The sequence below is a fragment of the Bufo gargarizans genome, chromosome 11, assembly GCF_014858855.1.
Source record: "Bufo gargarizans isolate SCDJY-AF-19 chromosome 11, ASM1485885v1, whole genome shotgun sequence".
NCBI lineage: Eukaryota > Metazoa > Chordata > Amphibia > Anura > Bufonidae > Bufo > Bufo gargarizans.
In genome coordinates, this window is record NC_058090.1 from 94815172 (window position 1) to 94832310 (window position 17139).

Sequence of the window (17139 nt, forward strand, 5' to 3'; positions counted from 1 at the left end):
TGGAAATTTCTCTGAATTGTGATACTACAGTAGATCAAATCTATATTTGTGCCTCTAAGTCTTGAAATTTCCTTGTGGTGTCATCACATGATCTGCTTTTGGCCAGCTGACCACGAGAGACATGGTGGACCGTTGTTAGTTAAGATGTTGTAATAAAGAACAGATGTTCATCACACTCATGTGAAAGTCGTCTTTCACCATATCTGTCCCTGTAGTCCCACTGAGGTTCCTGCCAGAATTACGTGACACCCGATCTTCTTCTAAACAGAGATGGCGATTGGGTGGGAAATCTCCCATTAATCTTATGCCCAGAGGATACTGCCATGGCATAGACAAGAAAGAAATTGTCATAGGTGAAGTAGACATATGGCATCTAGTGGTCTGTTCTTGAAGTTTAATAGGCAAGCGTAACACTTGACAAGGACCAAATAGTGATGACTACATGATTAGGTCACAGCAGGTCTGAAATGGGAGGACTTGTTCTGGTATGTAGTGATTAGTACCTACCAAAAGAGGTTCAAGGTAGGACAACTGGTTAACAATTGGAGTCGTAGGTGCCTGAGGCTCATCAAGCTCAAATTGCTGAAAAAGTTAACACTGGAGACCTTCGGAGGTCTAAGGAAGTCCATGCCTCAACAGGTCAGAGTGGTTTTGGTGGCATAAGGAGAACCTACACAACATTAGGCAGTTGGTTGCAGAAGGTATACATATAAAACTTAGATGTGATAAAGTCAAGTAGACCCACTAATTCTGTATCACATGAATACAGGTTGATCGTACCACCAACGCACCATGTGGTTGACTCTTTTCTTACCAAGCCGCTGTATATTTGTCAGATTACATTTCTATACTTAGGGTTTGGGGAAGTTGACCAAGATGTCACATCTAATTTCACTTCCCCCATGGTAGTGAGTTGACGTCTTTTGAAGTGCCCATCTCATTGATGATGAAAGTGGTGGTAGTTGTGAAGAAGTGGGCTGGATGAAGCTATTAGACTAGGTAGCAGACCCTGCTAATTTCAGCAAGATCTGGACCCACCAGGCATTATCCCAATGTCACATGCCAAAGGGCTGCCTGGGAGTCCTGCTTCCTATCCCTGTATCTACAGCCTATCCAAATGTGCATGGGTGAAAGGGCTGTCAATGAGTGATAGTTTGTCTACCTAAAGTAAATAATTGTTTTGAAACTACTGTATTAAAGGGGTTTTCTAACTACTGGTCTCAGCAGCCTTGAGCGGTACACTGCTGAGGCCAGTTATCGGCTGCAGCAGTATACAGCCAACACAATACACTACTCACAAAAAGTTAGGGATATTTGGCTTTCAGGTGAAAGTTATGGAAAACGTATAAACTCGATGCTCCAGTGATATCAGATCATGAAAATCGAGCATTTAATAATAATAATTTTTATGTATATAGTGCCACCATATTCTGCAGCGTTTTACAAATTCATAGGGCTCATGTATGTAACAAAAGTAACTGGCTAATATACAACTGAGACACTAGGAGTCAGGGCCCTGATCACAAGAGCTTACAATCTATGAGGGATTGGGGGTGACACAAAAGGTAGTTGATAGTGATATGCAGTAGTCGAGCCATTTTTTGTACTGAAAGGAGTGCTGCCGGCCGCTTTGCTTCATGTTTGGGACTGTTCGTCGTCCATGAAGATGAAATTAGGCCTGTGTTGTTCGTGCAGAGGCACAATGACTGGATTATTGATGTTATTCAAGTAGTATGGGCTGGTCCAGCGTAGATGCTCCCTGGGCCATGCAAGAAGATGACGCCTGTGCCTGGTGGTGTGGTCAGGTACCCGTGCAGGTCGTCTAGCACACAGACCATGCTGATGTGACACTTGAGGGCCTCTCATATCCCTTAAACGTGCCTGGAGTTGTGTGGCAATCGTCACCCGGTTCCGCAGGGCATTGTTCACAATAAAGCGGTCATCTCTGTGGGACGTCCACTTCTCTGCCTTTCTGTGACTCTTCCAGTCTCTCAATATCCATATTGGCCGGCAGAAGGGAGGTTTCTTCTTTCCGAATTTATGCCTTGATGGTTTCCAGTAAGCAGGTTACTGGTCTGTGGCCACCTTCCAGTTTGCTCCGTGTGAGTGAGCAGCTTCTGAATGACGTGTTCACAGACAGCAAAGCAACACAACCTGTCGTAGCCATTGTTCCTAAGAAAACCTGGCAGCGCTGTTGACTCCACATTCCCAGGGTCTATTATCTCGGCTGCAGCGGGAGAGGCGATGTGCGGACTCTCCCTCCTAGTCCCATCATGACTTAAAGGGACAGCACCATCCAGAACATAGACCTCTATTATTCATAGGTATAGGTTATTAATATGCGTGGTTATAAGTACATATAAGTGGCGTTATATATTATTTTTTTAACCCCTTAATGATCAGGCTGGTTTGGACCTGCATTTGTTATTTTTGCCTCATCGCATTTCAGGAGCCGGAACTTTTTTCCTTTTTGTGACTTATTTTAAGCAGGCAAAACTGTATTATTCCCATCGTTGTTTGAAGGTATACATTACTGAGTAATTGATATAATTTGCGGTGCCAATATAAAAAAAAGGTGATTTGTGGCCATGATACTCACTGAATCACAGTCGTGTGGATACTTTTATGTAATGTGCAAGAAAATCTACTTTTACGCTAAAGTGGACTTTTTAAAATCTTACTAAGGGATTACTGTTTGGAATTTTTATTACTTAAAATTACTACCACACTTCGGTACCACTGGCAGCAGCTTGTCTCCTGTGAAAACAAAAAGATTGCACATGTCGAAATCCAACAGCCCGATTCCTTTCTCCCCCCAACATTTGCCATTGTAGTAGTTCTGTCGGATATAGCAGACGACTGTCGGGAGGGATGTGTTCCGTCCCGGCAATCGCCTGCACGGTAGCAAAGGAGACCACTGCTATTACATGCAGCGATCTCCTCCGCAGTGTGGGTGGGAATGATCACAATGCGATCACTCGTTCCCACACTGTACAATGGTTTGCTGGTGGCAGATTGCTATTAGCACAATGTGCCTCCTGCAAATGATTTATTTTTAAGGATGCTTAAAAATCACGAGTATTTGCTTGTTCATCAGGCAATCAATGCCAGTAGTGGGGTCTATTCACACGTCCGCATCCGTTCCGCAATATCTGGAACGGGTGCGGAACAATTGATTCTCTATGGGGCTGGAAGAGATGCGGAGAGCACACTATGTGCTCTCCGCATCCGCATTTCCGGAGCGCGGCCCCGAACTTCCGGCCCGCGGCTCTGCCAAAATATAGAACGTCATATTCTTGTCTGCAATTGCGGACAAGAATAGGCAGTTCTCTAGGGGGTGCCGGCCGGGTGGATCCGCAATACACTACGGACGTGTGAATGGATCTTTACACTGCCAGATGATCTGCAGAAAAATCGGCCAGTGTAATAAAGGCTTTAAACATTAGATTCCTATAGTGCCGTGGTGGGGGGGTCATTGAGGGGTTTAGACCCTCAACTAATTTAATTTACTAGACTTATGCTATAACCTACAGCCATGAGATAGCCATAGGCTAAATAATCACCAGACTCTGAAGTCTCCCAGTCTGACTGAATGTGCATGTTACATCTGTGGTGGTGATACTGGGATATGTGGCCGCCTCTCAGAGGGTTTCTTTCCCTGAGGACATGTTGGGGGTATGGTCTGCCAGTCATCATACAATGAGATGTTAGGGAGGGGGGCTCCATTGTTATAATGTCACTGCCCAGGAAGATAGTCCATAAGGTTCTGAACTGCTGGTCGTCTAGTAGGATAAAGTTCTTCATATCTCCACTCAGGATCATGCCCGGGCATGTATGGTAGACTTGGTACTGGTGTATGGAAGACGCAGGAAGAAAGTCATAAAGAAATGGATGTGAAGACGCCATGAATATAATGAAAGTCATGTATACTGCATGAAGGCACGGGAAGCGTATTATGTACGCTTCATGTAACACATATGTGGCTATATATAGATGTAATCCCGCATCTAGCAGAGTACGTGGTGCAGATGTATAGGGCTGTGCTGTGTCCCTACAGATGGCGGTGACGTGTAGTGCTGATCTCTCAGACAACCCCCCATTATAATTGGTCACACAGACGGGAATCTCTCGTGTTGACGTCTATAGGACAGACCCTTCCTGCTGGAGCGTTCCCACGACTGTGACACCTTGTTATGGGAAAATCGTCATATTCCTGTAACCTACAGGAAATGGAGGAAGACAGACCGATATTGGAGAGAGAGAGATATGTTCTACTTGCTTTGGCAATGCTAATATGTATTTAGTCCTGTCAATAAAGCTTATTTCAATTGAACTGAATTTGGAATAGATACATAAATACAGTGCTGCCCATAATTATTCATACCCCTGGCAAATTGTGACTTAAAGTTACTTTTATTCAACCAGCAAGAATTTTTTTGACGGGAAAAGACATAGGTGTCTCCCAAAAGATAATAAAACGATGTACATTTCTCAGCTTTTATTTATATTTTGAGCAAAAAGTGTCCAGTCCAAAATTATTCCTACCCTTCTCAATAACCAATAGAAAAGCCTTTATTGGCTATTACAGCGATCAGACGCTTCCTATAATTGCAGACCAGCTTTTTGCAGGTCTCCACAGGTATTTTTGCCCATCCATCTTTAGCAATGAGCTCCAAGTCTTTCAGGTTGGAGGGTCTTCTTGCCATCACCCTGATCTTTAGCTCCCTCCACAGATTCTCCATTGGATTCCAGTCTGGACTCTGGCTGGGCCGCTCCGAAACGTTACTGTTGTTGTCTGCTAACCATTTCTTCTCCACTTTTGCTGAGTGTTTTGGGTCATTGTCCTGCTGAAATGTCCACTGGTGCCCAAGGCCACGTTTCTCTGCAGACGCCTGATGTTGTCGTTGAGAATCCTCATGTATTGCTCTTTTTTCATGGTGCCGTTTACTGTGATTAGGTTCCCTGGTCCATTGGCTGAAAAACACCCCCAAAGCATTAGGTTCTCACCACCATGTTTGACAGTGGGGATGGTGCTCTTTGGGTTAAAGGCTTCTCCTTTTTTATGCCAACTGGACACTTTTTGCTCAAATGTAAATAAAAGCTGAGAAATGTTTTTTCCCACAATAACGCCTCTTGTACGTCGTCTTATCTTTTGGGAGACACCGATGTCATTTCCCGTCAAAAAATTACTTGCTGGTTAAATTTTTGCTGCCCATTTTTGAGGAGTATTTTCCCCGAGGAGGAGTATAAAGCTGCAGTAATACAGATACATACTACGTGGCCGGCAGGTGTTCACACCTGCGTTTGGAGCCTCTGTCCACAGACCAGACACAAAGCCTCGTCTGCAGGACTTCTGTCTGGTAAATAGACCGGCTGGTGAGCGGACACTGAACGGACTCCATAGTCGCGCAGTCTGTGCAGGCCGGGCTCACAGCACGTATTTGTCATATAGTTAATGTACACAAAAACCGTATGTACGTTACCAGACGCTGCAGACAGACACCATACTGCGGCATCCGTCCATTGTAAAAAAAAAAAGTAAACCTTCGTGTTTTTTTTTTTGCTGAACCTTACAGGATGGAAAAACGTGGTACACTGCACTTTCCCATCCTGCAGAGTTTTGCAAAAAATGTATACTTTAAAAAAAAATGTTTTACAATGGAACTCTGTGGTGATGGATGCCGCAGTATGGCGTCTGTCCGAGGCGTCCGTTAATGAATACGGTTTTTGTGTATGTTGAATGTATGACAAACGCCCAGCCTTACGTGCCCGATCCAGCACTTCCATTATATTCGCTGTTCTGCTCATCTAACGGAGCAGAAGAACAGAAATAACTAGCGGTGGTGTGAACGGGGCCGAGGGTGAAGGCCGGTCCAATATAGCGGAATTAACCCTGTACTTTATCAGTTGGCTATAATAGCCTGCCTTCACTACACGGTGCAGCACATCTGTGAGTGGTGCAGTGTGTGATGTATACATGTGTGTGATGTATGTGGTGCAGTGTGTGATGTATACATGTGTGTGATGTATGTGGTGCAGTGTGTGATGTATACATGTGTGTGATGTATGTGGTGCAGTGTGTGATGTATACATGTGTGTGATGTATGTGGTGCAGTGTGTGATGTATACATGTGTGTGATGTATGTGGTGCAGTGTGTGATGTATACATGTGTGTGATGTATGTGGTGCAGTGTGTGATGTATACATGTGTGTGATGTATGTGGTGCAGTGTGTGATGTATACGTGTCTGTGATGTATGTAGTGCAGTGTGTGATGTATACGTGTGTGTGATGTATACATGTGTGTGATGTATACATGTGTGTGATGTATGTGGTGCAGTGTGTGATGTATACATGTGTGTGATGTATGTAGTGCAGTGTGTGATGTATACATGTGTGTGATGTATGTAGTGCAGTGTGTGATGTATACATGTGTGTGATGTATGTAGTGCAGTGTGTGATGTATGTAGTGCAGTGTGTGATGTATACATGTGTGTGATGTATACATGTGTGTGATGTATGTGGTGCGGTGTGTGATGTATACGTGTCTGTGATGTATGTAGTGCAGTGTGTGATGTTTACATGTGTGTGATGTATACGTGTGTGTGATGTATACGTGTGTGTGATGTATGTAGTGCAGTATGTGATGTATGTAGTGCAGTGTGTGATGTATGTAGTGCAGTGTGATGTATACATGTGTGATGTATGTAGTGCAGTGTGTGATGTATAAATGTGATGTATACGTGTCTGTGATGTATGTAATGCAGTGTGTGATGTATACGTGTCTGTGATGTATGTAATGCAGTGTGTGATGTATACGTGTCTGTGATGTATGTAATGCAGTGTGTGATGTATGTAGTGTGGTGTGTGATGTATGTAGTGCAGTGTGTGATGTATACATGTGTGTGATGTATGTAGTGCAGTGTGTGATGTATACATGTGTGTGATGTATGTAGTGCAGTGTGTGATGTATGTAGTGCGGTATGTGATGTATACATGTGTGTGATGTATGTAGTGCAGTGTGTGATGTATGTAGTGCGGTATGTGATGTATACATGTGTGTGATGTATGTAGTGCGGTATGTGATGTATACATGTGTGTGATGTATGTAGTGCGGTATGTGATGTATACATGTGTGTGATGTATGTGGTGCGGTGTGTGATGTATACGTGTCTGATGTATGTAGTGCAGTGTGTGATGTATACATGTGTGTGATGTATGTAGTGCAGTGTGTGATGTATACGTGTCTGTGATGTATGTAGTGCGGTATGTGATGTTTACATGTGTGTGATGTATACGTGTGTGTGATGTATACGTGTGTGTGATGTATGTAGTGCAGTATGTGATGTATGTAGTGCAGTGTGTGATGTATACATGTGTGATGTATGTAGTGCAGTGTGTGATGTATGTAGTGCAGTGTGTGATGTATGTAGTGCAGTGTGATGTATACATGTGTGATGTATGTAGTGCAGTGTGTGATGTATGTAGTGCAGTGTGATGTATGTAGTGCAGTGTGTGATGTATAAATGTGATGTATACGTGTCTGATGTATGTAATGCAGTGTGTGATGTATACGTGTCTGTGATGTATGTAATGCAGTGTGTGATGTATACGTGTCTGTGATGTATGTAGTGCAGTGTGTGATGTATACGTGTCTGTGATGTATGTAGTGCAGTGTGTGATGTATACATGTGTGATGTATGTAGTGCAGTGTGTGATGTATGTAATGCAGTGTGTGATGTATGTAGTGCAGTGTGTGATGTATGTAATGCAGTGTGTGATGTATACGTGTGTGTGATGTATGTAGTGCAGTGTGTGATGTATACGTGTCTGTGATGAATGTAATGCAGTGTGTAATGTATACATGTGTGTGTGATGTATGTAGTGCAGTGTGTAATGTATACATGTGTGTGTGATGTATGTAGTGCAGTGTGTGATGTATACATGTGTGTGATGTATGTAGTGCAGTGTGTAATGTATACATGTGTGTGATGTATGTAGTGCAGTGTGTAATGTATACATGTGTGTGATGATCACATACTGCTGTCACCTTGATGTACAGGGCTATTTTTCACCCCTGAGGAGTCCTCTTCAGCTCCTCCGCCGCCATGTTTCCCGGGGTCCTTGTACAGCACACCCCGCTCTCCTTACTGGAAAAACTCCCAGGAGCCGGACCCTCCTTCTTCCAGCTCCTGCCGGCTTCCCCTGCTGCAGGGCGCTGTATCGCTCTGGCCCAAACCAACCAATAGTAAAGCTCCTCAGGCACAGGCAGCATCGCTGCGCTGCCCACTCCGTTCACAGCGCGGTCTGCCCTGCTGAATGTCAGGTAAAAGTCTAAGGCGTATTGGAACTATTTAGACTTTTTTCGAGGAGATAGATATGAGATAGATAGATATGCGATAGATTGGGAAGGATCAGGCAGTTAGATTTTTACATGCCCAATCCTTTTATTCTCAGGGAAATAAGCTTCCACTAGAGGTGTCTGGCAGCAGTTTTATCCCCTCTCCCCATGACAACACATGCATCCTTGGCTGAACCATGTACGTAAATTTATGGGGAAGCCGAAAGAGATGACTGTTGGCCAAACACGCATTTGGCCAACTGCTATCTAACCTGTATGTCTGGCCTCGAGGTGCCCATACACCTTAAGACATACACATATATATCAGCCAAATGCTCTGCCGGACAACAGCTATCTCCCTTGATACCTCCATACATAAGATGACTCGGCCGAGCATGCAAGTGGTGTCTACGAGGTGAGAAAGCTGCTGGTATATACCCCAGGCAGTGGCTTATCTCCCTGAGAACAGAAGGATTGGGCATGTAAAATTCCATATGCCCGATCTTGATCTCCCAGACATCTGCCATCAGGAGCAAGTCGGAAGGTCCCCATACACATTAGACTGTTGACTGGTCCTTCAGAAATTACTTATTTGACCGGTACCTCGTGAAAAAATGTGCCATTTCTTCCCCAATGCCATATCGAGGAGATGATTTCTGCATGTAAATAGGCGCTCGGTCTACGTTCACACTGGCGTTTTGGCTTTCCGTCCACAACGGATCAGTTTAGCCCCAATGCATTCCGAATGGATAAGGATCCGTCTTGGCTATGTTACAGATAATACAAACGGATCCGTTCTGAACGGATACATGCGGTTGTATTATCTGAATGGAAGCGTTTGTGCAGATCCATGACGGATCTGCACCAAAGGCGAGTGTGGTAGTCCGGTCAGGAGCTGCCATGTTTGGGTACTTTCACACTAGCGTTATTCTTTTCCGGCATAGAGTTCCGTCCTAGGGCACTCTAGGGCATGCTACGGTTTTATCTCTGGCCAAAAACCCGGAACACTTGCATTTCTTTCCATAGGAATGTAATAGTGTCGGATCCGGCATTCAAAATACCGCAATGCCGGATCCGTCCGTCTGGTCTGTGCATGCGCATACCTTTAAAAATGTGAAAAAATATAGAAACTGATCTGTTTGTCCGTATGACAAACGGACAGATGGATCCGTTCTTGCAATGCATTTATGAGACGGATCGCATCCGGATCTATCTACAAATGCTGTCCGTTTGCATGGATCCGGCAGGCAGTTCCGGCGACGGACTCTGCCGCAAGTGTGAAAGTACCCTTAATTCTGTACGATTGGGTGTATTTTTCCAGCCGTCCTTTGTCTATGTATATCTAGTAATCGGCTGAAGGTGGTGTGCCTGACGGGCGGTTGGCGCCCTATGTCTACCGGGGAATAGCCCATCATTTGCTGCTCTGGAGATCAGTGGTGTTTGTGGAGGCTGAAGGGTTAGCTGGACGGGGAGGGGGCGTCTAGAGATGGGGATGACTGAGAGTCTGAAGGCATGAGGGGGCCTCAGGATTACACAATCCCCCTCCTCCAGTTTATAGGAAAGGGAGGGGGGGTAAATGAGAAACAAAGGAGGAAGCCTCCTCACTCTCTCACGTGTTGTCATGTAATGTGATGTGACATCAGAGCTGCTCTCCATAGATGGAGCTGCTGCACAGTGGAGCAGAGAGGGGGCTGTGTGCTGGGGACAGCGCTGCACTCACTGAAACCAGATCCTCTGTCTGATCTGCACAATACCAGGAGCCACTCTCTGCAGGAGCTCCACACACCCTGCCTGCAGCCTGGCACTGAGAGCCGCAGCATGAAGAAGAACGTCTCTGCAAAGAGGGTATGAGGGGCACCAGCCTTACAGCACGCCTGATGGATCAGGGGGGGCTTTCTGGCCTTGCATGGCAGACACATACCTGCATCCTTTATCTGGGGATGGGATGCATTTCACCTAGCTGCACTGGATACTGTGTATGTGCCTGGCGTGTGTATGTAGGTATGCATATGTGTGTGTACAGTATGTGTTGTGTATGACTGTGTGTGTGTCTTGTGTTATGCATGTATGTGTATGACTGTGTGTCTTGTGTTATGCATGTATGTATGTTGTGCTCTGCATGTATATGTGTTGTCTGTGCATGTGTGTTAGGTAGGTATGTAGTTTGTGTATGTATGTATGTGTTATGTATGTATGTATGTATGTGTATTAGGTAGGTATGTATGTTGTGTATGTATGTGTGTGTTATGTATGTATGTATGTGTATTAGGTAGGTATGTATGTTGTGTATGTATGTGTGTGTTATGTATGGTAGGTATGTATGTGTGTGTATTAGGTAGGTATGTATGTATGTGTGTGTATTAGGTAGGTATGTATGTTGTGTATGTATGTGTCTTCTGTGCATGTGTGTTAGGTAGGTATGTATGTTGTGTATGTATGTGTGTGTTATGTATGTATGTGTATTAGGTAGGTATGTATGTTGTGTATGTATGTGTCTTCTGTGCATGTGTGTTGGGTATGTATGTATGAAACACATCAGTGCACGGCAAACATCTGCACTGAGGAGTACACTGAATATGTCAGCTAATGACGGTATATACTGGAGGGGCCGACCCCTGGATATTTGGGGGGCCTGAGTGTCTGGCCTAGTCCTGTCATCACGATGCCTGTAAATGACGTGAGGTTATATCTATGGTCTGTATTATACATGCAGTGTGCTGGGGTAGGGTCTGGCCTCACATCACAATGTGTGTAACTGGGGGTCTGCTTCTTCTATTACTGGGGGCCGTGTGCCCCTGACTGTATCATCCCTATAGATGATACATACAGTATATAGTGTGTGCTGGGAGGCGGGGGTCCTGCACTAATCATATTATATACTGGTAACTGTGCTCAGCGCTGAGTCTATTATCTATCTATCTATCTCATATCTATCTATCTCATATCTATCTATCTAATATCTATCTATCTCATATCTATCTATCTATCTATCTCATATCTATCTATCTATCTATCTATCTATCTATCTATCTATCTCATATCTATCTATCTCCTATCTATCTATCTATCTATCTATCATCTATCTATCTCATATCTATCTATCTATCTATCTATCTCATATCTATTATCTATCTATCTCATATCTATCTATCTATCTCATATCTATCTATCTCATATCTATCTATCTCATATCTATCTATCTATCTATCTATCTATCTCCTATCTATCTATCTATCTATCTCATATCTATCTATCTATCTATCTAATATCTATCTATCTATCTATCTATCTCATATCTATCTAATATCTATCTATCTCATATCTATCTATCTATCTATCTATCTCCTATCTATCTCCTATCTATCTAATATCTATCTATCTAATATCTATCTATCTCATATCTATCTATCTATCTATCTATCTCATATCTATCTATCTATCTATCTCATATCTATCTATCTAATATCTATCTATCTATCTCATATCTATCTATCTAATATCTATCTATCTCATATCTATCTCATATCTATCTCATATCTATCTAATATCTATCTATCTCATATCTATCTATCTATCTATCTCCTATCTATCTATCTCCTATCTATCTATCTCATATCTATCTATCTATCTATCTCATATCTATCTATCTATCTATCTATCTATCTATCTATCTATCTATCTCCTATCTATCTATCTCATATCTATCTATCTATCTCATATCTATCTATCTATCTATCTATCTATCTATCTCATATCTATCTAATATCTATCTATCTCATATCTATCTATCTATCTATCTCATATCTATCTAATATCTATCTATCTCATATCTATCTATCTCATATCTATCTATCTCCTATCTATCTATCTATCTATCTATCTATCTCCTATCTATCTATCTCCTATCTATCTATCTATCTCATATCTATCTATCTCATATCTATCTATCTATCTATCTCATATCTATCTATCTCATATCTATCTATCTATCTATCTATCTATCTATCTCATATCTATCTATCTATCTCATATCTATCTATCTATCTCATATCTATCTCATATCTATCTCATATCTATCTCATATCTATCTATCTATCTATCTATCTCATATCTATCTCATATCTATCTAATATCTATCTATCTATCTATCTCCTATCTATCTATCTCATATCTATCTCATATCTATCTATCTATCTATCTATCTATCTATCTATCTATCTCATATCTATCTCATATCTATCTATCTCCTATCTATCTATCTCATATCTATCTATCTCATATCTATCTATCTCCTATCTATCTATCTCATATCTATCTATCTATCTCATATCTATCTAATATCTATCTCCTATCTATCTATCTCATATTTATCTATCTATCTCATATCTATCTATCTATCTATCTATCTATCTATCTATCTATCTATCTCCTATCTATCTATCTATCTATCTATCTCATATCTATCTATCTATCTATCTCATATCTATCTATCTATCTCATATCTATCTATCTATCTATCTCCTATCTATCTATCTATCTATCTATCTATCTATCTCCTATCTATCTATCTATCTATCTATCTATCTATCTATCTATCTATCATTTTCTCTTGGTGTTGGGGCTGATCTGTAAGGATCTATATATCCTGTATATAGTGTATATGAATGTATACAGTGCAGGTGGGTAATAGTCCCCCCTTGGGTGTAAGACACTGTTCCCCCCTGTGTAATATTCTCATCCGGTCACTTATTTCTCTCTCCTATGTGTAGGGTCCACTGGACGGGAATCAGGCCCCCAGCCAGCCGGAAAAAGTGGGCTGGATTCGTAAATACTGCGGGAAGGGCATCTTCAGGGAGATCTGGAAGAACAGATATGTGGTGATCCGGGGAGACCAGCTGTACATGTCAGAGAAGGAGGTACAGACTATACATGAGTGTCCTGTCTGTGCCAGTCTGTGTGCCAGTCTGAGGACTTGGGTTATTCTATGTGACTGGTGAATTTACCATGACACTTGCTGACATTGGCTGTGTAGATTGTGAGCTCTTCTGTACAGCAGGTTCTGTACTGATCCACTGTATACATTTGTCAGCTATATGTTTCGGGCTAAGCTTGGTAACAATACAGACAGAATGACAGGTCCCGATGGTTTCCTAGAGGTTTCTGCCCAAATATGAGAGCATGGGATGTATCGCTCCACAATGTGTTATTCAGATCTCTGGGACAGCGGGGTGACACCCAATATGGTGGCTATAAGAGACGTCACCCAACTTACCTGGACTGTAAATCTATAGAGGCGCAAAAATGGTGGATCACTTTATATAGAGGCGCAGTGATACCTCCCCCACTCCCCAGATTTGCTGTAAAGGACTACAGACAGGTTGGGTAGCCATATTGGTTGCCACCCAGCACAGATGTAATGTGGCTGATTGATGGGCACCAGGACCACGACCTCATATGGAGAGATCTGTGAGGACGCCGAATGTATTATGATAAATGATTGAAAATAAATATGGCGCCACAAGCTTCTGGTCTGCGATGTGACAAGGCGACATGGATATATATTTTAAGGGGATCAATACTAATTGTGGTTACAATGCTTTTTCCAGAAACTAAAATGAGAGCAATAGATTACCGGCTGGTAGATGGGGGGGGGGGGGGGGGACATAGTAAAAGTAGATACCATTCATCCAGGCGACCATATTATGTGGCAATGGCTTCAGTCCTTCATCCAGTTTGGGATTTAAAGTGGAGCTCCACCTTTATACAATATATAAGGAAATTGGTTTAATAGCAATACCCTAAGATAACGTTGTTATTGAAAGGCATTACTATCAGATATTGTCCAAGTGAGATGACATGGCTGCATCAGTGGATCCTTTAAAAGGGTTCTCCGGCCTACAGATATTGATGTCCTCTCCTGAGGACAGCTGGCACCCGTACCAATCAGCTGTGTATGGACCAGAGGCAGAAGGCTCCGCACCCTGTGTAATTTTCAGAGATGGATCACTGCTGCTCGGTTCTCATCCACTTGAATGGTTGCTGAGCTGCAGTACCTCTGCACGGCCACTACACAGAGTATGGCGCTGCCTGCCTCTGCTCCATGCACAGTATAGTTTCCGATGCTGTAACTGCCTGAAACAGCTGACTGGAGGGGGTGCCTGGTGTCGGACCCCCACCCATCTGATATTGAGCAGGGGATAGGTCGTCATCTGTAGCCTGGACAATCCCTTCACATGGCCAGCACTCATTCACAGTAACCGACCCGTGTAAAGGTGCCGCAGATGCCAAAAATTGCCTTCAAAGATGGCTCATGTAAAAGGGGCCTTTAGCAAGAAAGATGCCATGGATGTGAGCACATGATCCCGCTAGGCCAGGGGCGTTTTACTTTTGGAGGCTTCTTTCTATTAGATACCCAAAGAGGTTTATCACCACCACCACAGATGTTCTTTAAAGGGGTTCTCCACTTTAGGAAATCCTTAGTTGTTGGGAAAAGGTCTCCTGACAATAAACTGATCACAATGTGTCCTCCTGCTGGGACCACTGATCAGCAGGGATCTGTTGGGATACCTGGCAATAAGGGCTAAATATCCCTGCAGCGCCACCACAAGGGGAATTTCATTATTACACAGTGCCCATTCGTATGCACGGGTAAGACAGGGCAGGTCCTCCAGAGTGAGATATGCCGTCTTCATGCTCGCTCTCCTACTCTGCCAGAGGATCCTGAACAGACAGTCCTCCTCTATTAACCTAGAATTCCCTAATAGGATGCATGAAAATGGGTTTCGGAAACTGGACAATCCCTTTAAAGAAACAGAAAGGTGGACCTTCAGTTGGATAAAAGTGAATAGTGCTGTTTGAGGTCAACAGAAGCTGGTAGCCTCAATGATATCTCTGGTACCTTGTCAACGAATAGATGACCATCTTATGGATAATGAGTTAGTGTAACATCTAACGGGCGCCACTGACTTATGTTGGGTTCTCTATCAGGTTCTGACCATGTGACAGAACAATAAATATTCCACCTAATGAGAGGGAATCTGCTAGATGCTTTTGATGGAGCCTTCAGTGCAAGCTTTAACATATTGGGCAAGATTTCTCCAGTCAACACTACGCCAAATAGCATCTCTAGGTCCCAGCGGTCCACAGGGCCATGACGGGGAATCACTGGGCCTAGTAATAGTTGATTGGATGATGCCGTACAATCATCTTCTATAAGAGAAGGAGCTTCCATAGTAAGGCAGGCCATACACGTAAGATAGCTGTCAGCTATCTCTACGGACTTCTCCTTGTGTATGGAAGCTCGGCTTATGTCCTTGATAACGATAGGATGGGGCATGTTGAAATCCAGCTGCCTGATCCATATCTCCTGTGACATCTATCATCTGGGGTGAATCAGGAGGACAGAATACACATTAAATTGGTGTATTTGACCAACATTTATCTAATGTGTGTGGCTAGCTGAAGAATATAGCCATGGCCGTATTTTCATGGTGGTGTTAGGAGAACATGCGATGCCCTTGGAGCTATGGGGTGGCATGTCTTAGGGGTTGCCCTGGGATGGAATGCAGCAGATTGTATCACAATCCGCCCTACAGGATGGCAGTGTGTCCTAGCTTTACATTCAGACAGAGGGGATTACCCTCTGGATACGCCGGTCGCCTCTCTTCTGTATTCAGGGCCTGTTTTTGCAGGAACGCCCACGAGACTGGCTCCTGAAGTGCTCCCTTTCTCTTAGGGTGAATATAATGTTCCCTCTTTCGCTTGCTATTGTGCATGGGTGAATGGATTGTGCCTGGGCACGGTAAGCCGTCTTTTATTGCAGATACTTGGAAAGCGTCCAGAGTATGTGCAGGTGTGTGTGTAAATCTGTGCAGGGTACCGGCCTTGTGCAATGGGGACGGTAAAGACAAGCTGTATGTGTGAGTGCGAGCAGACAGATCCCATGGGTGGCCTCCACCTCTTGTGGTCCTGGGTGGCAGGATGACATGGTGGATGTCATGATGTGACTGCTCCCAGGTGACTTTCTCCTTTTCTGTGGTGCCAGTACAGTGTTGTGTCTGACAGTCTGTTTGCTAGGGATATACCGCCTAGCAACCACACTTTTTAACAATGTTGTGAACCAGCTAGTCTCTAGGGATACTATTATTTATTATTATAGCTGTTTATACTCATTTTTATATATATTTTTTTTATACTTATATAATGCTAATTATCAACTAAGAAATATGTATGTCCGAAACTAGATAGGTCAACGATCATGGTCCTCTCTTCTCCTGAAGTTCTCTGTACTGTTGTGAGGTGGAAGAAAAACTAATGAAGTCAGTCAGTGTAAATGATCAGTGCTACTATAGCCTGCAGTCTGTTATCTGTGATCTACGGTCTATTGACACGCAATGCTCCATCAGTTGCACATGACCATCATGGACCTACTCTAGGACCCCATTTACTTTGCCCTTCGCTTAGAGGTGCTCCTGGTCTGTGCCCGCTTCTGCAACTGCTCCCCATATATGTAGCCCTCCCTCAGAGGTAGTTGCTGAGCAGTGGGCCCAGTTAACCATGGGCTCCCAGTGCAGTGCCTTCTTGCCTGGGACACCACCCTGTCAGTCTTGGCCTCGATAGTGGAGCACTGGTGGATACCAGAAAGCACCTCCTCCAAGTCTGAGGTCGGCTTCAGAAGGGTGGTGATGGGATATGGACTATAGCTTTTCCCGCAGGTCGGTGTGTAGTCTTAGTGTTATTGTCCCGGTAGACCTCACACTATAGGTTGCACACTTCCTTAGTACCTATTTATTTTATTTA

At 43.4% G+C, this 17139-nt stretch overlaps 1 protein-coding gene across 1 annotated transcript in view; it reads left to right on the forward strand.

The window, feature by feature from the left end:
- Nucleotides 1-9940: 9940 nt before the first annotated feature.
- The window catches only part of PLEKHO1 (pleckstrin homology domain containing O1), a 37673-nt gene continuing 30474 nt past the window's right edge, over nucleotides 9941-17139 (forward strand). Inside the window, exons 1-2 of the mRNA XM_044272511.1 lie at nucleotides 9941-10185; nucleotides 13110-13256. Of these exons, the coding sequence (XP_044128446.1) occupies nucleotides 10159-10185; nucleotides 13110-13256 (174 nt within the window). The 5' untranslated portion in view covers nucleotides 9941-10158. The remainder of the gene's footprint in view (nucleotides 10186-13109; nucleotides 13257-17139) is intronic.